Source organism: Pseudorca crassidens, chromosome 6, assembly GCF_039906515.1.
Source record: "Pseudorca crassidens isolate mPseCra1 chromosome 6, mPseCra1.hap1, whole genome shotgun sequence".
NCBI lineage: Eukaryota > Metazoa > Chordata > Mammalia > Artiodactyla > Delphinidae > Pseudorca > Pseudorca crassidens.
The window spans coordinates 32663205-32677277 of record NC_090301.1 but is presented as its reverse complement, the minus strand read 5'-3'; the positions used below and the strand labels follow the sequence as shown (position 1 = coordinate 32677277).

The 14073-nt window shown below is 33.6% G+C and overlaps 1 protein-coding gene across 3 annotated transcripts in view; it reads left to right on the top strand.

Annotated features, from left to right (window-relative positions):
- The window catches only part of NBEAL1 (neurobeachin like 1), a 176273-nt gene that overhangs the window by 50655 nt on the left and 111545 nt on the right, over nt 1-14073 (top strand). For 2 of the 3 annotated variants that reach the window (XM_067740938.1, XM_067740939.1), the window contains exons 8-11: nt 1038-1123; nt 4380-4686; nt 6219-6325; nt 13555-13641. In XM_067740938.1, the coding sequence (XP_067597039.1) occupies nt 1038-1123; nt 4380-4686; nt 6219-6325; nt 13555-13641 (587 nt within the window). The remainder of the gene's footprint in view (nt 1-1037; nt 1124-4379; nt 4687-6218; nt 6326-13554; nt 13642-14073) is intronic. The other variant, XM_067740941.1, reaches the window with a different exon arrangement.

The window sequence follows — 14073 nt, the reverse complement described above, 5'->3', positions numbered from 1 at the left end:
AAAAAAAGCATAATGCAATAATATATGTAGAGCTTGTTTGCTTTTTTTTTTTTTTTTTTAAAGGTGTGGAGAGCAAGGTGGATTGAGGAATAGGTTAGAGGGAAACTTGCTTTTCCTTGTCAGTTCTTTTATGCTGTTTAAAATTTTCTGTGTAATGTGCATGTATAACCTTTTTTTTTTTTTTTGCGGTACGTGGGCCTCTCACTGCTGTGGCCTCTTCCGTTGCGGAGCACAGCCTCCGGACGCGCAGGCCCAGCGGCCACGGCCCACGGGCCTAGCCGCTCCGTGGCATGCGGGATCCTCCCGGACCGGGGCATGAACCCGTGTCCCCCGCATCGGCAGGCGGACTCTCAACCACTGCACCACCAGGGAAGCCCTGTATAACCTTTTAAAAACAATAAAATTATGTTAAAAGAAAGGTTACTATTGGTACTAGAGCTTTAGAATATTGGCCCTGGAGTGGACCCAGGAGATCTTTTTATCTAACTCTTTCAGTTTTATAATTGAATAATAATAGTTATACTAATAAGCAGTAGTTCTAGTAGTAAAAAGACGTCTAGTTTTATTGCAGATTTGGGTTAATTTGTAACTCTGTCACTTAGTAACCGGGTGACTTTAGGCACCGTATTAAATTTTGACCTTCCATTTGCTCCTTTATAAATGGGGGCAAAATATCATCCTCGTATGGAGTATTATGAGAATTAAATGAGGTAACATAAAGAAAGTATCTAAAATGCTCCCTGATTGATGGTTTCTCTTTTCCTTTCCTATGAAAAAAAATGCATGTTAACTTTGCCTTTTAACAAATTTTAGCCTTTTACACATCTTTTTTTTAAATTTTGTTCTGTTTTGTTTTGTTATAATTAATTTTTACTGGAATATAGTTGCTTTACAATGTTGTGTTAGCTTCTACTGTGCAGCAAAGGGAATCAGCTACACAAATCGTTTCTGATGTTTCTGTGTCAGACATTCCTTAGAGATCAGTCATACTGTGAAAGAGAAACCTTATTTATTTATTTTGTGTATTATATTCACAGAATGTTTTCAAGAAAGTGAGCATCTCAAGGAAAGTCTTAAGTGTTGCTTATTGCATCTCTTTGGAGCCATTGTAGCTGGTGGGCAGGTGAGGAACATGTTGAAAGTTAACCTATGAAACGATAGTAAACATTACAAAAAGTTTTCCATAGATTATTTAATGAATTCTTTGTCTCTTTAAAAATTTCATGAACCATACAAATATTTTTTTGAGTTTAGATCTTGTTTAAAACTTAATTTACTTACTTCTTTTATTTATTAAGTTCCAAAAAACCTAAGTAATAATATTAGCATTAACAATAAAATTACTGCATAAATAACTAGATTTAACAGTTCTTGGTATTTGAAGTTCTTAGTTGTATTAACTTTCAGCTTCCAGTTCTTACTTTAGAATGTAGAGGATAGTCATCCCTGTTAGTTCATTTGATGAAATAAAACTCTAGCCATTTGATTTCCTAAGACATATGAATTTAGTCACTCTGCTGTCTATTTTTACTTATTAAATGCATATATACATGGCTTGTATGCATTTTTCAACAAACTGAACTAATTTTTAAATTATTTATAAGAAAGAAGTTCTAGTAATTTTATTTATTTATTTAAATTGAACATCTTAAAAGCTGTCTGTAGTAAACTTTGAATCTAACTACTAGTTGAAAACAGGATTATAGTTCAGAAGGAACATTCTACTTGTTTTGTTTAGCCACACAGTTTAGATCAGAGGTTTCTAACACATTTTATATCACATACCCCTTTGGCAGTCTGATATAGCCCCTTGTCAGAATGTTTTCACATGCCTAAAATAAAATACATATGATCACAAAGGAAACTATACTGAAATGCAGTTACTAAAATATTAACAAAACAAGTTTGTAACATAGTAATGTGCTTCTTTATAACACATCAAATAAAAAAATACAGCAGCAAGTCTAGTGACTAATGTAATTTCAAAGAAGAGATGAGGGTAAATGATGTTTCAAGACACTACAACAACTATAATACGTGAAAATGTATATGATTTCTATTGATGACAAAAATCACAGGTATTGCTAATAATACTGCTTGGGTTTCCTAGTGGGCCACCTTGCCCTCTCCTCTGCACTCTAGTAGAAGATAAGAGTCTCTGTAGTGAGAGGAATGGTGACCAGAATCCTGTTTTTCAGGTTGTTTGCTTTGTCACCTTCCTTTATTAGCTAATATCCTTCTTTTGCCTCAGTACCTCCCAATTTCCATCATTTCTCCACTACTAAGAATAAGAATTAATAAGTGTACATGAGTAAAATTGGAAATGACATTGTTTTTGACTGATGCTGAAGCTGGTTGGATCCTGTTCCCTTTTTGACTATACCCAGACTTGTTCTTGTTAGGGCCTGGGGTAATCGAGCCCCGAGAGACCTCCAGTTATTAAAACTCACATGGAAATCAAATAGGTTGGAAGCCCAATTTATTATTTTATGTACTGAAAATACTCAAAATCCTTATAATCAGGTCATAGCTGTAGTTACAAATCTATTGAAATCAGAAGGCTGTTGAATATAGCCTCAGTACAAGGGTATTTAGATGAATAGTTAAAGGCATAATAATGGCTTTGTCACAGAGTCAAAAAAGTCCAGTGATTGATCTCCCTTTCCAAACCATCATGCCTGGCTTCCCACTGGCATATTTATGCTGTTTTGTGCTATGTTAAGAGCAGGGGCTCTGGAGCCAGACTGACATAGGTTTGAATCCTATGTCATTTCTAACTAGTTGTGTGACCTTGGATAAACTGTTTACATTTGTTTAGTTTCTCTATTTGTAATGTGGAAATAGTAACACTTATAGGGCAGTCATAAGGACCAAATGACACATAATATATGTAAAACACTGTGCTTATAAGAATGAAGTATATCACAGGGGTATCAGATTTATGATTCCTTGAAAGTAGCAGTAAATACTGAAGTTCTACTAGCTTAAGTTAGAAGTTTACCTTTTTTCTTTTGTTTAAAAAAAAAAAATAGCTGTAAGCAGTCCAGAGTTAATCTGGTGGCTCTAACCTCTTCAGGGACTCAGGTACCTTTTGAATGTCAATTTGTTATCCTTACTATTATTTCTTGTGGTACAAAATAGCTTCTAGAGTTTTGGCCACCATGTCTACATTTTGGGCACAAAGATGGAGGGGGAGGTGAAGAAGGAGACAAATGGCAGGTGCCAATTATCTTTGAAGGAGATACTGAAAAGCTGACAGTATCTCATTTGCCAAACTCCATCAGATAGCTGCAAGTTGCAAATATGTTCAGATAAAAAATTTGATAAAACTTGTTTCCTCAGCCTCCTTAACAGCAGGGGAGGTTAGGAAATGTAATGTTTATTCCTGGTAGCCATGTGTCCAGCAAAAACATCAGGGGCTCTGTTAATAAGGAAGCAGAGGAAAATTGATGTTGGATGGGCCATCAGCAATTTCTTCCATAGTAGCACTTGTTATTATTGATATTATTTATCATATTGATAATCAGTCCAAATGGCCTAAGTGTTATTACTTTCAGATGATTTTACATAATTATACTCTGATTTATTATTTATGAATTTAACAATTTAGGGCAACATATTTATTTCAAGCTTAATGGATCACCTCAAATAGCTACCAGTTACTTAGAGTTTCAGAAATATATTTGTAGAATCAGAGCCAAGCCAGTCCTCTTATATATCTATATTATTTGGGATAATATGATATAAATGATATATGTCATTTGCTATAACCAATAGAAAACCTGAGAGAGGCTTGGCCAAATCGACCTGTTTATTTTTATTCTTGCATAAGAAATCCAGATGCAGGCGGTTCTGGGATAGCACAGCAACTCAATGATATCATCAGGGACTAAGGTCCTTGTGTTCCTGTTCTGCTCTGTAGCCTGCTACTTTAATTCTGGGGCTTGTTTCCTCATGATATAAAGGTGGCTCCAAGCTTCTTGTCTGCATTTCAGGCAAGAAAAGGGTGAAAAAGCCAAAAGCAAAGGATCCTTCCCTTTTTTATTTGTAAAGTGATATCCTCTTCATGGTCTACTGGCATATATTCTTGACCAGAACTATGTCACATGGCTACCCCTAGCTACAAGGGAGGGTGGAAAGTAAGTTTTCTACATGGGCAGATGACTATCTGAATAAAATCAGAATTCTATTAGTGAAGAAATGAAGACCTAATATGTGTAAAACACCAGCGGTGTCTGTCAAAGTATCTGTGTAAAATTTTTTCAATGTTGATTGATAAAGAAAAAGTTGTCTGCAGATTTATTAAATTCTCTTTGTTTTTGCAAACATACAGCACTTCTGTTAGATTTGGGTTTCAATTTTAGTCTCTCATGTTTCAGAGGAATGCTTTGCAAGCAATTTCTCCAGCCACCATGGAGGTTCTCATGAGAGTTTTGGCCGATTGCGATTCTTGGGAGGAAGGAAATCCTGAAGAAGTGGGTAGGAAGGTAGAACTTACTCTGAAGTGCCTTACAGAGGTGGTACATATCCTTCTCACTAGCAGCTCTGATCAGCGTCAAGTGGAAACCAGCACTATTTTGGAGAACTATTTTAAATTGCTAAATTCAGATCATTCAGCTTTACCTAATCAAAGGAGGTCCAGACTGTGGGAAAGCCGGTTCATAGCTCTACAGATCAAAATGCTGAGTGAGTATTAGATGAAGTTTATTATATTCAGTTTTCTCTGAATCTAGTTTGTTTTTTTTTTTACCTTTATATTCTCCATTTTCATTAAGAATTCAAGGCTATTGTATAGAAAATATTGATTGTGTAATTCAGATATTGTGTGACTATTTAGATTTGACTTCAAAATAATATGGAATTGATTTGTCTTTCACATATTTGCTTTAACAGTGACAAAATCGAGCCTCTATATTCTCTTTTGAAAGTTGTAATCCACTAAAAGCATCAATGTTCAAAAGTAAATCAGCTGTGATTTTGAAATTCTAGGAAAAGTAAATTTTCAGAAAGTGCCATTTGTAGTTTCTAACCTATGGCAAAGAATCACATATGATCAATTTTTTATGTGCTTCTAATACATCTCTGTAGAAATCACTTCAGTATGTCCTTCCTTTTGAGAGTTTCTGGTTTCTTGTTTTGTTTTGATTCCTCAGATCCTCTGTGTGTATGTGTCTTGTTTTTCTTTCCCTCTCTTTGTGTTGGTTGTTTCGTGTCATTCTGTGCTTCTTTCTCTCTCTCCCCATCTCCCGCCTCCCTGCAAGCTCCTTCACCAATATACGTGATTTCTTTTTGTACTCCTGTTAGATTGATAGATACTAATATTATTAACTGAGAGTTCCTTTTTATAGAAGTAAAATATTTTCATTATAGCTAAACTAGAAAATTCAGATAAGTGAAAAAAAGTTTTTGTATCCTGCCACCCAACATAACCAACATTAATGGTTTGTTGTATAGCCCTAGAGACTTTAAAAAATGTTTGTGTGGGTATGTGTGTGGTGTCTAATTTAAAAATATTGGACATCAAAATCTCAGTGAAACTTAATGATTCATAACAATAGTGTTTTTGTAGGAAAATGATTCATCTTATATAGTTTCTATTCTTTTATATGTTATAACATGTCACGTTTTATAATTATTATAAATTATAAGTTTATAAGGAAATTTGAGTCTATATTGAATGGACTTCTTTTTTATTATGAACTTGCATATTACCTATGTCAAATATCCCTTGATTTCTGAGTGGGGACATCCTTTCAGTAGGAAACAAGACCAAAGCATCATCACCAATGGATTAATTACCTAAGTCTCATTTTCGTGATAGCCATATGTTAATTTTATACTATAGAAATGAGACAGTGTTGCCAGACATAACCAAGTGTTGCTTATTCATAGCAAGTTGGGAACCACAGTTTATTACACTTAAGTTATAATGGAAGAACACCTAAGTAAATCTCTGGGAAATATATATATCATTCTTATATATAAAAAAATAAATATTTTTAATAATAAAGTATAAAAATGTTCACATTTTTTTTCACTTTTCTTATCAAGTAATAAGTACAGGTTTTGTTTTCTATTCCCCCTCTTTATTATTTCCTATTAATTTACATCTGTTTGTTAGCCAAAAAGCCTAAATTAAGTATATGGCTAGAGTGAATATTTCTGTGATCCCAGATTTTCCACTTTATTAATGGACAGTTTTGTTTTTAATTTCATAGATACCATTACAGCCATGTTAGACTGCAGAGATAGGCCTGTTCTTCAGGCTATTTTTCTTAACAGTAATTGCTTTGAACATCTCATACGACTGCTACAGAACTGCAAGGTATTTTTCTATTATTACTATTATTGTTGTCTTTGATTTTAAGAAGCGGTTATTTTGTTTATGTTTTGATTCTATTTTGAGCATAACTATAACTAAATTTTTTTATTGTGGTAAAATACACATAACGTACAATTTACCATCTTAATCATTTTTAAGTATACAGTTCAGTGGTATTAAATACATTCACGTTGTTGTCGCAACCATTACCACCATCCATCCCCCATAACTCTTCATCTTGTAAAACTAAAGCTCTATATCCATTAAACAACTCTACATTCTCCTCTCCGTTCAGCCCTTGGCAACTACTGTTCTTGCTGTCTCTGTGATTTTGCTACTCTAAGTACCTCGTATAGGTGGAATTGTACAGTGTTTGATTTTTTGTGACTGGCTTATTTCATTCAGCATAATATCCTCAAGATTCATCCATGTTGTAGCATACTGCAGAATTTCCTTTCTTTTTAAGACTGAATAGTATCTCAATGTATGTATACATATGTATATACCACATTTTGTTTATTCATTCATCTTTTGATGGACTCTTGTGTTGATTCTACCTTTTGGCTATCATGGATAATGTTGCTATGAACATGAGTATACAAATATCTCTTCAAGACCCTACTTTAAATTCTTTTGGGTATATATCCAGAAGTGGGTTTGCTGGATCATATAGTAATTAAATTTTTAATTTTTTGAGGAACCACCTTACTGTTTTCCATAGTAGCTGCACCATTTTACATTGCCACCAACACTGCACAAAGGTTCCAGTTTCTCCACATTCTTATCAACACTTGTTTTCTTCTTCTTCTTCTTCCTCTTCTCCTTCTCGTCCTTCTTCTTCTTCCTCTACCTCCTCTTCCTCTTCCCCTTCCTCTTCTTCCTCTTCCTCCTCCTCCTCTTCTCCTTCGTCCTCCTCCTCCTCTTCTTCCTCTTCTTTTTTTTTGATAGTAGCCATCTCAATGGATGTGAGGTGGTATCTCATTGTAGTTTGATTTGCTTTTCTCTAATGATTAGTGATGCTGAGCATCTTTTCATGTGCTTACTGGCCATTTATGTGTCATCTTTAGAGAAATATCTATTCAAGTCCTTGGTGCATTTTTTAATTGGGTTTTTTAGCTTTTTTGTTGTTAAGTTTCAAAGTCTTTTTTGTTATGCATTGTTAAAATTTAGTATGAGCATTTGATGGCATATGTTTTTGCACTTTTGTTTCACTTAAGATTATTTCATTAGCATATTCGTGTGTTATGATTTTAATATTTACATGTTATTATATTGAGTGGATGTACCATAGCTTACTTAACTATTCCCTATTGGTAAATTCTTAATTTGTTTACAATTTTGTTTGTGATTACATAACCCTTTAAAGTTTCATAGAACAGAATTCTATTTCTAGTACAATTATTAGATCAAAGGGCATAAATTTTTTTAAATAGGGAACATTGTGTGTAAACTTATAAGTGGAAAATGTAGAAAAGTAGAAAAATAAAAATACTATTAAGGTTCTTGATGTATACTTCCAATTTGCTTATTTTTAAAAGTTTTTACTAATTTACACTTGTAGCAGATTTGTGTGTAAGTACATAATAACTAATATCTCTGATTATTATATGTTTCCATAAATTTCAAGATGGTACCAGAAACCTTCTTGAGAAGCCTTTGAAAGTAAAACTACTTCAAAGAGCTTTTACCTTTCTATTTGAAATATTCCTTTCATGAATTCCCTGTTGAAAAATACTGGGGATCCCTTCTGATTCTGTGAGAATATTCCAGAATAAGAATTTTAACGTCAGCTCCTTGAATTTTTCCACTCTGTTAGGAGGGGTATCCTTGAAAACATTTATGTCACTATATTGCTTAACTTATAGTAAAATTGTGAAGAATAGCATAAAATAGGAAATAATATATTGATAAAGTAAGTCATAATGAATATTTATGAAGTCAACAGAAGTACCAAATTATCACTGTAGAGTCAAGATCTCTCTGTCCGCCTTTTAAAAATCATTCTTGGGAAAGAAATCCTAGGGAGGTGAAAGCAGCATAAGAGAAATGTTTATAAAACCTTATGTTTGTTGTAAAAATGCAGCGTGGCTTTATCAGTTATAAAGACAACTTCAGTAATAAAGGCAAGATCTCACATGTGCATTTATACAGTATATGAAACTAAGACATAATTAAAAATCTCTATCATATCATGGTCAGCAGTATCTTTTAAAAATACAGAACTGTTTGACATAGCGGTCATGATGGTGAGCTAATATTTACTCTTCTATGTTATAAGCCAAAGTTTCTTATCATTTAGATCTAGAAACTTGCTGGTAGTCATACCATTTTAAAATTTAAGTATTTGTTACCATTTATCACATTTTGTTTTGAAACAGGAAATGGTAGAGAAGAAACCAATTTCAGAGGGGAAAACTAGACTTTGGGACCTGAGCCTTCTCTCCTGGCAGTAGTCTTTATTTGTGGAATATTCTAGTCAGACTCCCTGTAGATTCCTCACTAAACTTTAGACTCATTAAGTGTTTTTTTTTTTTTAACATTTTTATTGGAGTATAATAGCTTTACAATGGTGTGTTAGTTTCTGTTTTATAACGAAGTGAATCAGTTATACATATACATATGTCCCCATATCTCTTCCCTCTTGCATCTCCCTCCCTCCCACCCTCCCTATCCCACCCCTCTAGGTGGTCACAAAGCACTGAGCTGATCTCCCTGTGCTATGCGGCTACTTCCCACTAGCTATCTATTTTATGTTTGGTAGTGTATATATGTCCATGCCACTCTCTCACTTTGTCCCTGCTTACCCTTCCACCTCCCTGTATCCTCAAGTTCATTCTCTAGTAGGTCTGCATCTTTATTCCCGTCTTGCCCCTAGGTTCTTCATGACCTTTTTTTTTTTTCAGATTCCATATATATGTGTTAGCATACGGTATTTGTCTTTCTCTTTCTGACTTACTTCACTCTGAATGACAGTCTCTAGGTCCATCTGCCTCACTACAGATAACTCAGTTTCGTTCCTTTTTATGGCTGAGTAATATTCCATTGTATATATGTGCCACATCTGGACTCATTAAGTTTTAAAAACAAGGGGGGGGCCTTCGTTGGTGGCACAGTGGTTAAGAATCTGCCTGCTAATGCAGGGGACACGGGTTCGACCCCTGGTCCGGGAAGATCCCACATGCATGGAGCAACTAAGCCCGTGTCCCACAACTACTGAGCCCACATGCCAGAGTTACTGAAACCCGCATCCCAGAGCCCGTGCACCGCAACCAAGAGTAGCCTCTGCTCACTGCAACCAGAGAAAAGCCTGCATGCAGCAACGAAGACCCAACGCAGCCAAAAATAAAATAAATTAAATAAATAAACTTATTAAAAAATATAATAAATTAGTTAAGATGATTTAATAAAAAAATTTTAAAATAATAAAAACAAGGGGGAATGTTTGAAATAAACTGCCCAACTCTTTTATTATAGTAATGAGGAAATGTGTCCTAAGAGATTAAGTGATTAGCCCAGGGTTTAACACTAATATATGATGGAGGTAGGATTTCTTACCCAGGTATTCTGACCCTAAGTTCATTGTTATATGTAGTTTTGTAACTGTATTACTGGTACTTAAGGTCACTGTTTAGTCAGTAGAAAAAATGTTTTCTGTGCACTAAATATAAGAGAATTATAGGTTTTATTTACTGTATATACAAACATGTTTGATGGAGAGAGGTGATATGATTTATGAATATATAAAAATGTTTGGCATCTTGTGAAAACTTAAGTTCCCAGATGTGTTATAGAATGCTACAGATGTCTATGATTGATTTCTGTTTAAATTGTTATTTGTTAATAAGGAATGAATCATTTACTCTTTTATACAGTAATACAGAATCAAGACAATTCCTCATTTAAATATTCACACCCATTGGAAGCATTATCAACTAACGCTTAAAGTGTCATAAACAATTTATGAATTACACAGAAATCTTTAGGGTGACTGTTGCAGTTTCTATGCTTTCTTTTTGCATGAGATTCACCAACCAGTTTAAGTACACATTAATTTCCTTGAGTATTTGTGTAAAGACTTCTGGGCTTGTCAAAATGAGTTTCATCATACTATAACATATTTAAAATACAGTTCCATGAAATCATATATTTAACTTTTATGATAGGTATGATGAACTTTAAATATTTAAGAATTATTTTGTTTTACTATATTGAATTTTGAAAGGGGGATATGCTTTGAGTTAATGTAAGTTTTTTTTAAGCTGTTCAAAAATATTTGAATTAATGTGAAGAAAATAACAGCAAATTTCTAGTAGCAAAGAGTAGAATTCAAAACCATTACATGGACTTTAGCACTTTGCTAGTTGAAATCATTTTTTCAAAAATATATTGTAAATATATAAAGTTCCATTTGAGGACTTAAGTCATAAGATTCTGGAAAGCTTTTGATATTGTGGTGTCGCTCATCTTCTTTGATTTGTTTTCTTTAATTTCTTCTCTTTCTTCTCCACATCTACTCCTTAAAATCAACTACAACAAATTTATCATCATGACAGTCTTAGTAAGAATGAGAATTTATGAAAGGAGCAACCAAGGGATACTTTATGGAAAAGGTTGTTAGGAGTGAATAGACAAAATGGTGTAGTTGAAAGCCTGACTTTGGGAATCAAATCTGTCTGGATTTATACACATTGTCTTAGTGACCTTGAGCAAGTTTCTTTTCATTTTTAAAAAAATAGATATTTATTTATCTTCTAGAACAATACACAATCAATATAGAGATTTTGGAGGAAAAAAGCATAAAAATATTTTTTTACAAAGCATATATATAGTATTTAAAATGTTGCAAAATATACATAATATTTGCATATATATTTTTAATGTGGATGTATTTTCCTTTACAAAATTGGAATACTACTGAATATTTTTTTATTCTGCTTTTAATTGTGTTATATCATGAGTCTTTCCATATGCCATCATATTTTTCAAAAGATTGCTTTTAATGACTGCAGGTATTTCAACACAGCAGTTCTCAAAGTATGGGATCCCCAAGATCATTTTAGGGAGTCTGCGAAGTCTAATCTTAACAAAATTTCTTTTTGAAGTTAATTTTCTTCTTAAACTGTAACCAAAACAACATTATAAAAGTTTGAACGCAAAAGCAGATAGGAGGGCTTTCCTGGTGGCACAGTGGTTGAGAGTCCGCCTGCCGATGCAGGGAACACGGATTCGTGCCCCAGTCCGGGAAGATCCCACATGCCGCGGAGCGGCTAGGGCTGTGAGCCATGGCCGCTGAGCCTGCGCGTCCGGAGCCTCTGCTCCGCAACGGCAGAGGCCACCACAGTGAGAGGCCCGCGTACCGCAAAAAAAAAAAAAAAAAAAGCAGATAGAGAGTTCATCTGTCTTATCTTAAGTCAGACATTTAAAGAGATTTGCAAAAATGTAAAAGCAGTGCCATCCTCACTAAGGTATATTTTGGAAAATATAGTTATTTTTCATAAACATGTTTTTATATAAACTTGTAATGGATTTATTTTTTGAATAAATAAATATTTTTTAAACGCCTTGATTTTAATTTCTGATATGGTAAATATTGATAGATGTAACCCACATAAATAAAAGTTCAGTTCATTGGGGTTCTCAGTAATTTTTTAAAGAGTGTTAAGGGGTCTTTAGACCAGAAAATTTGAGGATTTCTCTTTCAACCTATGGATGAACCATAATTTATTAACGTATTCTATTATGTTGATACTTGACTGGTTTCTAATTTTTTGCTGTTGTAAACAGAATTGAAGTGAGCATTTCTTTTCCAAAATCTTAGTGTCAATTTCTGACTGTTTCTTTGAGTAGATTCCTAGAAATACAATTACTGATTTAAAGAGTAAGAACTTTTTAAAAGAATCCTGATATGGATTGCTTTCTGGAAAGACTTTACTTATTTTTACTTTCATCAGTTTTGAGCAGTCCTGTGTTATTACACCTAGACAATATGGAGTATTACTGTTTTAAAATCTTTGCTGATAATAATAATACCAGCATTCATTTATTTCACCCTTGTTGTATGCCAGTTTCTAGGCTAATAACCTAACATGGATTATCTCATTTAATCTGCACGCCAATTTCATGATATCTTATTCTTTTCATTTCTGAGAAAACAAACTCGGAGAATTTAAGTAGTTTTCCTTAAAACCAGACAGCTTATAAGTAGCAGAACCAAGATTCAAATGCAGGTTTCTGATTCCAAAGCCTGTATTGTGTACACTAACCTATTTTTAGGTTTAGCGTTACTTATGCTCTTGCATACCTTACTATTATCCATTTTATTTTATATTGCATTTTTTCAGCACATTACTGGATTTTTGTTTTCAATTTCTGAAATGATAGTAGTTCCTAAGAAGAACTTCCTTCTTAGGATGCTCTTGATAACTCCCTTTATAAATCTAACTTTCTCTCCCTTTTCACTCTCATTTGAATTATTTTCCTCTTTACCCAAACTGACTGAGATCTTTTGGGATGCTGGGTTTTATTTATGTAAGCCAAACTACTTGATTCTTTCATTTCTTTCAGAAAAGGGCAGTCTCAATGTATGTCAGAGGTAATCCTAATCCATCTTTCTACTGTACAGAGTAATATAAATTATGCTCAACTCTTGATAATTTTGGAGAATACTGTTAACAAAATTTTTAACAAAATGTGTGGTCAGATAAATTTGGGAAATACTACACACTGACCTCCCTTGTCAAAGTACACATTAGCATATTCGAGACTCTGAGGAGCATTTCCAGAAAGACCCCTTTTTAAAGTTAGTTTAATAGCATTTCACACACCTATGTGGCTGCAGAACCCTTACTATACATTATTTACTACAGTATCTTTAGTCTGTCTCAATAGCAGTTTCCTTCTCTTCTATGAGTCATTCCCTGCTGATTCTTTAAGAATTCAGGAATATTAACTAAGTATTCCTAATAATTATTTAATTATTGCTGTTGTTTCTTATTTTGGTAACTTTGAGTTTCAGAGAGAAATAAATGATAATTAATTACATAGTTTATGAACTAATGTTAGTTAGTAATCCAAAAAGTGGACAGTTGATTGTCATTTTAAGAGTGGTATACTTCATGAGTGGATTCTTGGATTTATTTCAAGAGATATGGAAATCCATTTAAGCTTCACTTCTGCTTATAGGTAACAATTTAATGTTCTTTCTCCATTATTCTTGTCTCTGTTTTTAACAGCTATTTTTAAATGCTAACAGTAAGGTGGCAGACAAGAACGAGAAAGACCTTGCCAACAAATTACTGACAGAAATGAATGAGGACCAGGTATCTACAAAGCCTGCATCTTGTTTCAGCTGAAGTCCAAAATCAGTCAATGGGAGCACCTATTCCTGTACTTTTCTTCTTATATTTTAAAGTATACAAACATTATCTATTTCTAATCTTCATTAATTATTTTTGAAAATTGTTTAAAAATTTAAAAATAAATGCTTTCATCTAAAAGATAAATATATTGAAATTTTGGTGAGGGATATAAACGATCGATTGACAGGATTCCATCTATGTATGTGTGTCTTCTTTTCAATTTGAGGAAATATAAAGTACAGGAATGGAATCCCAATATCAGTGCTGTCCACCTAGTGATGACTCCATATTTTGGGGGCTTCTTTTTCTAAGCATTGTGGTGTATTGGGACCTTAGGGCTTTGTTCGTGAATATGTTTGATCAGTTTTAATATCTTGATTCTTTGCCTCTTGT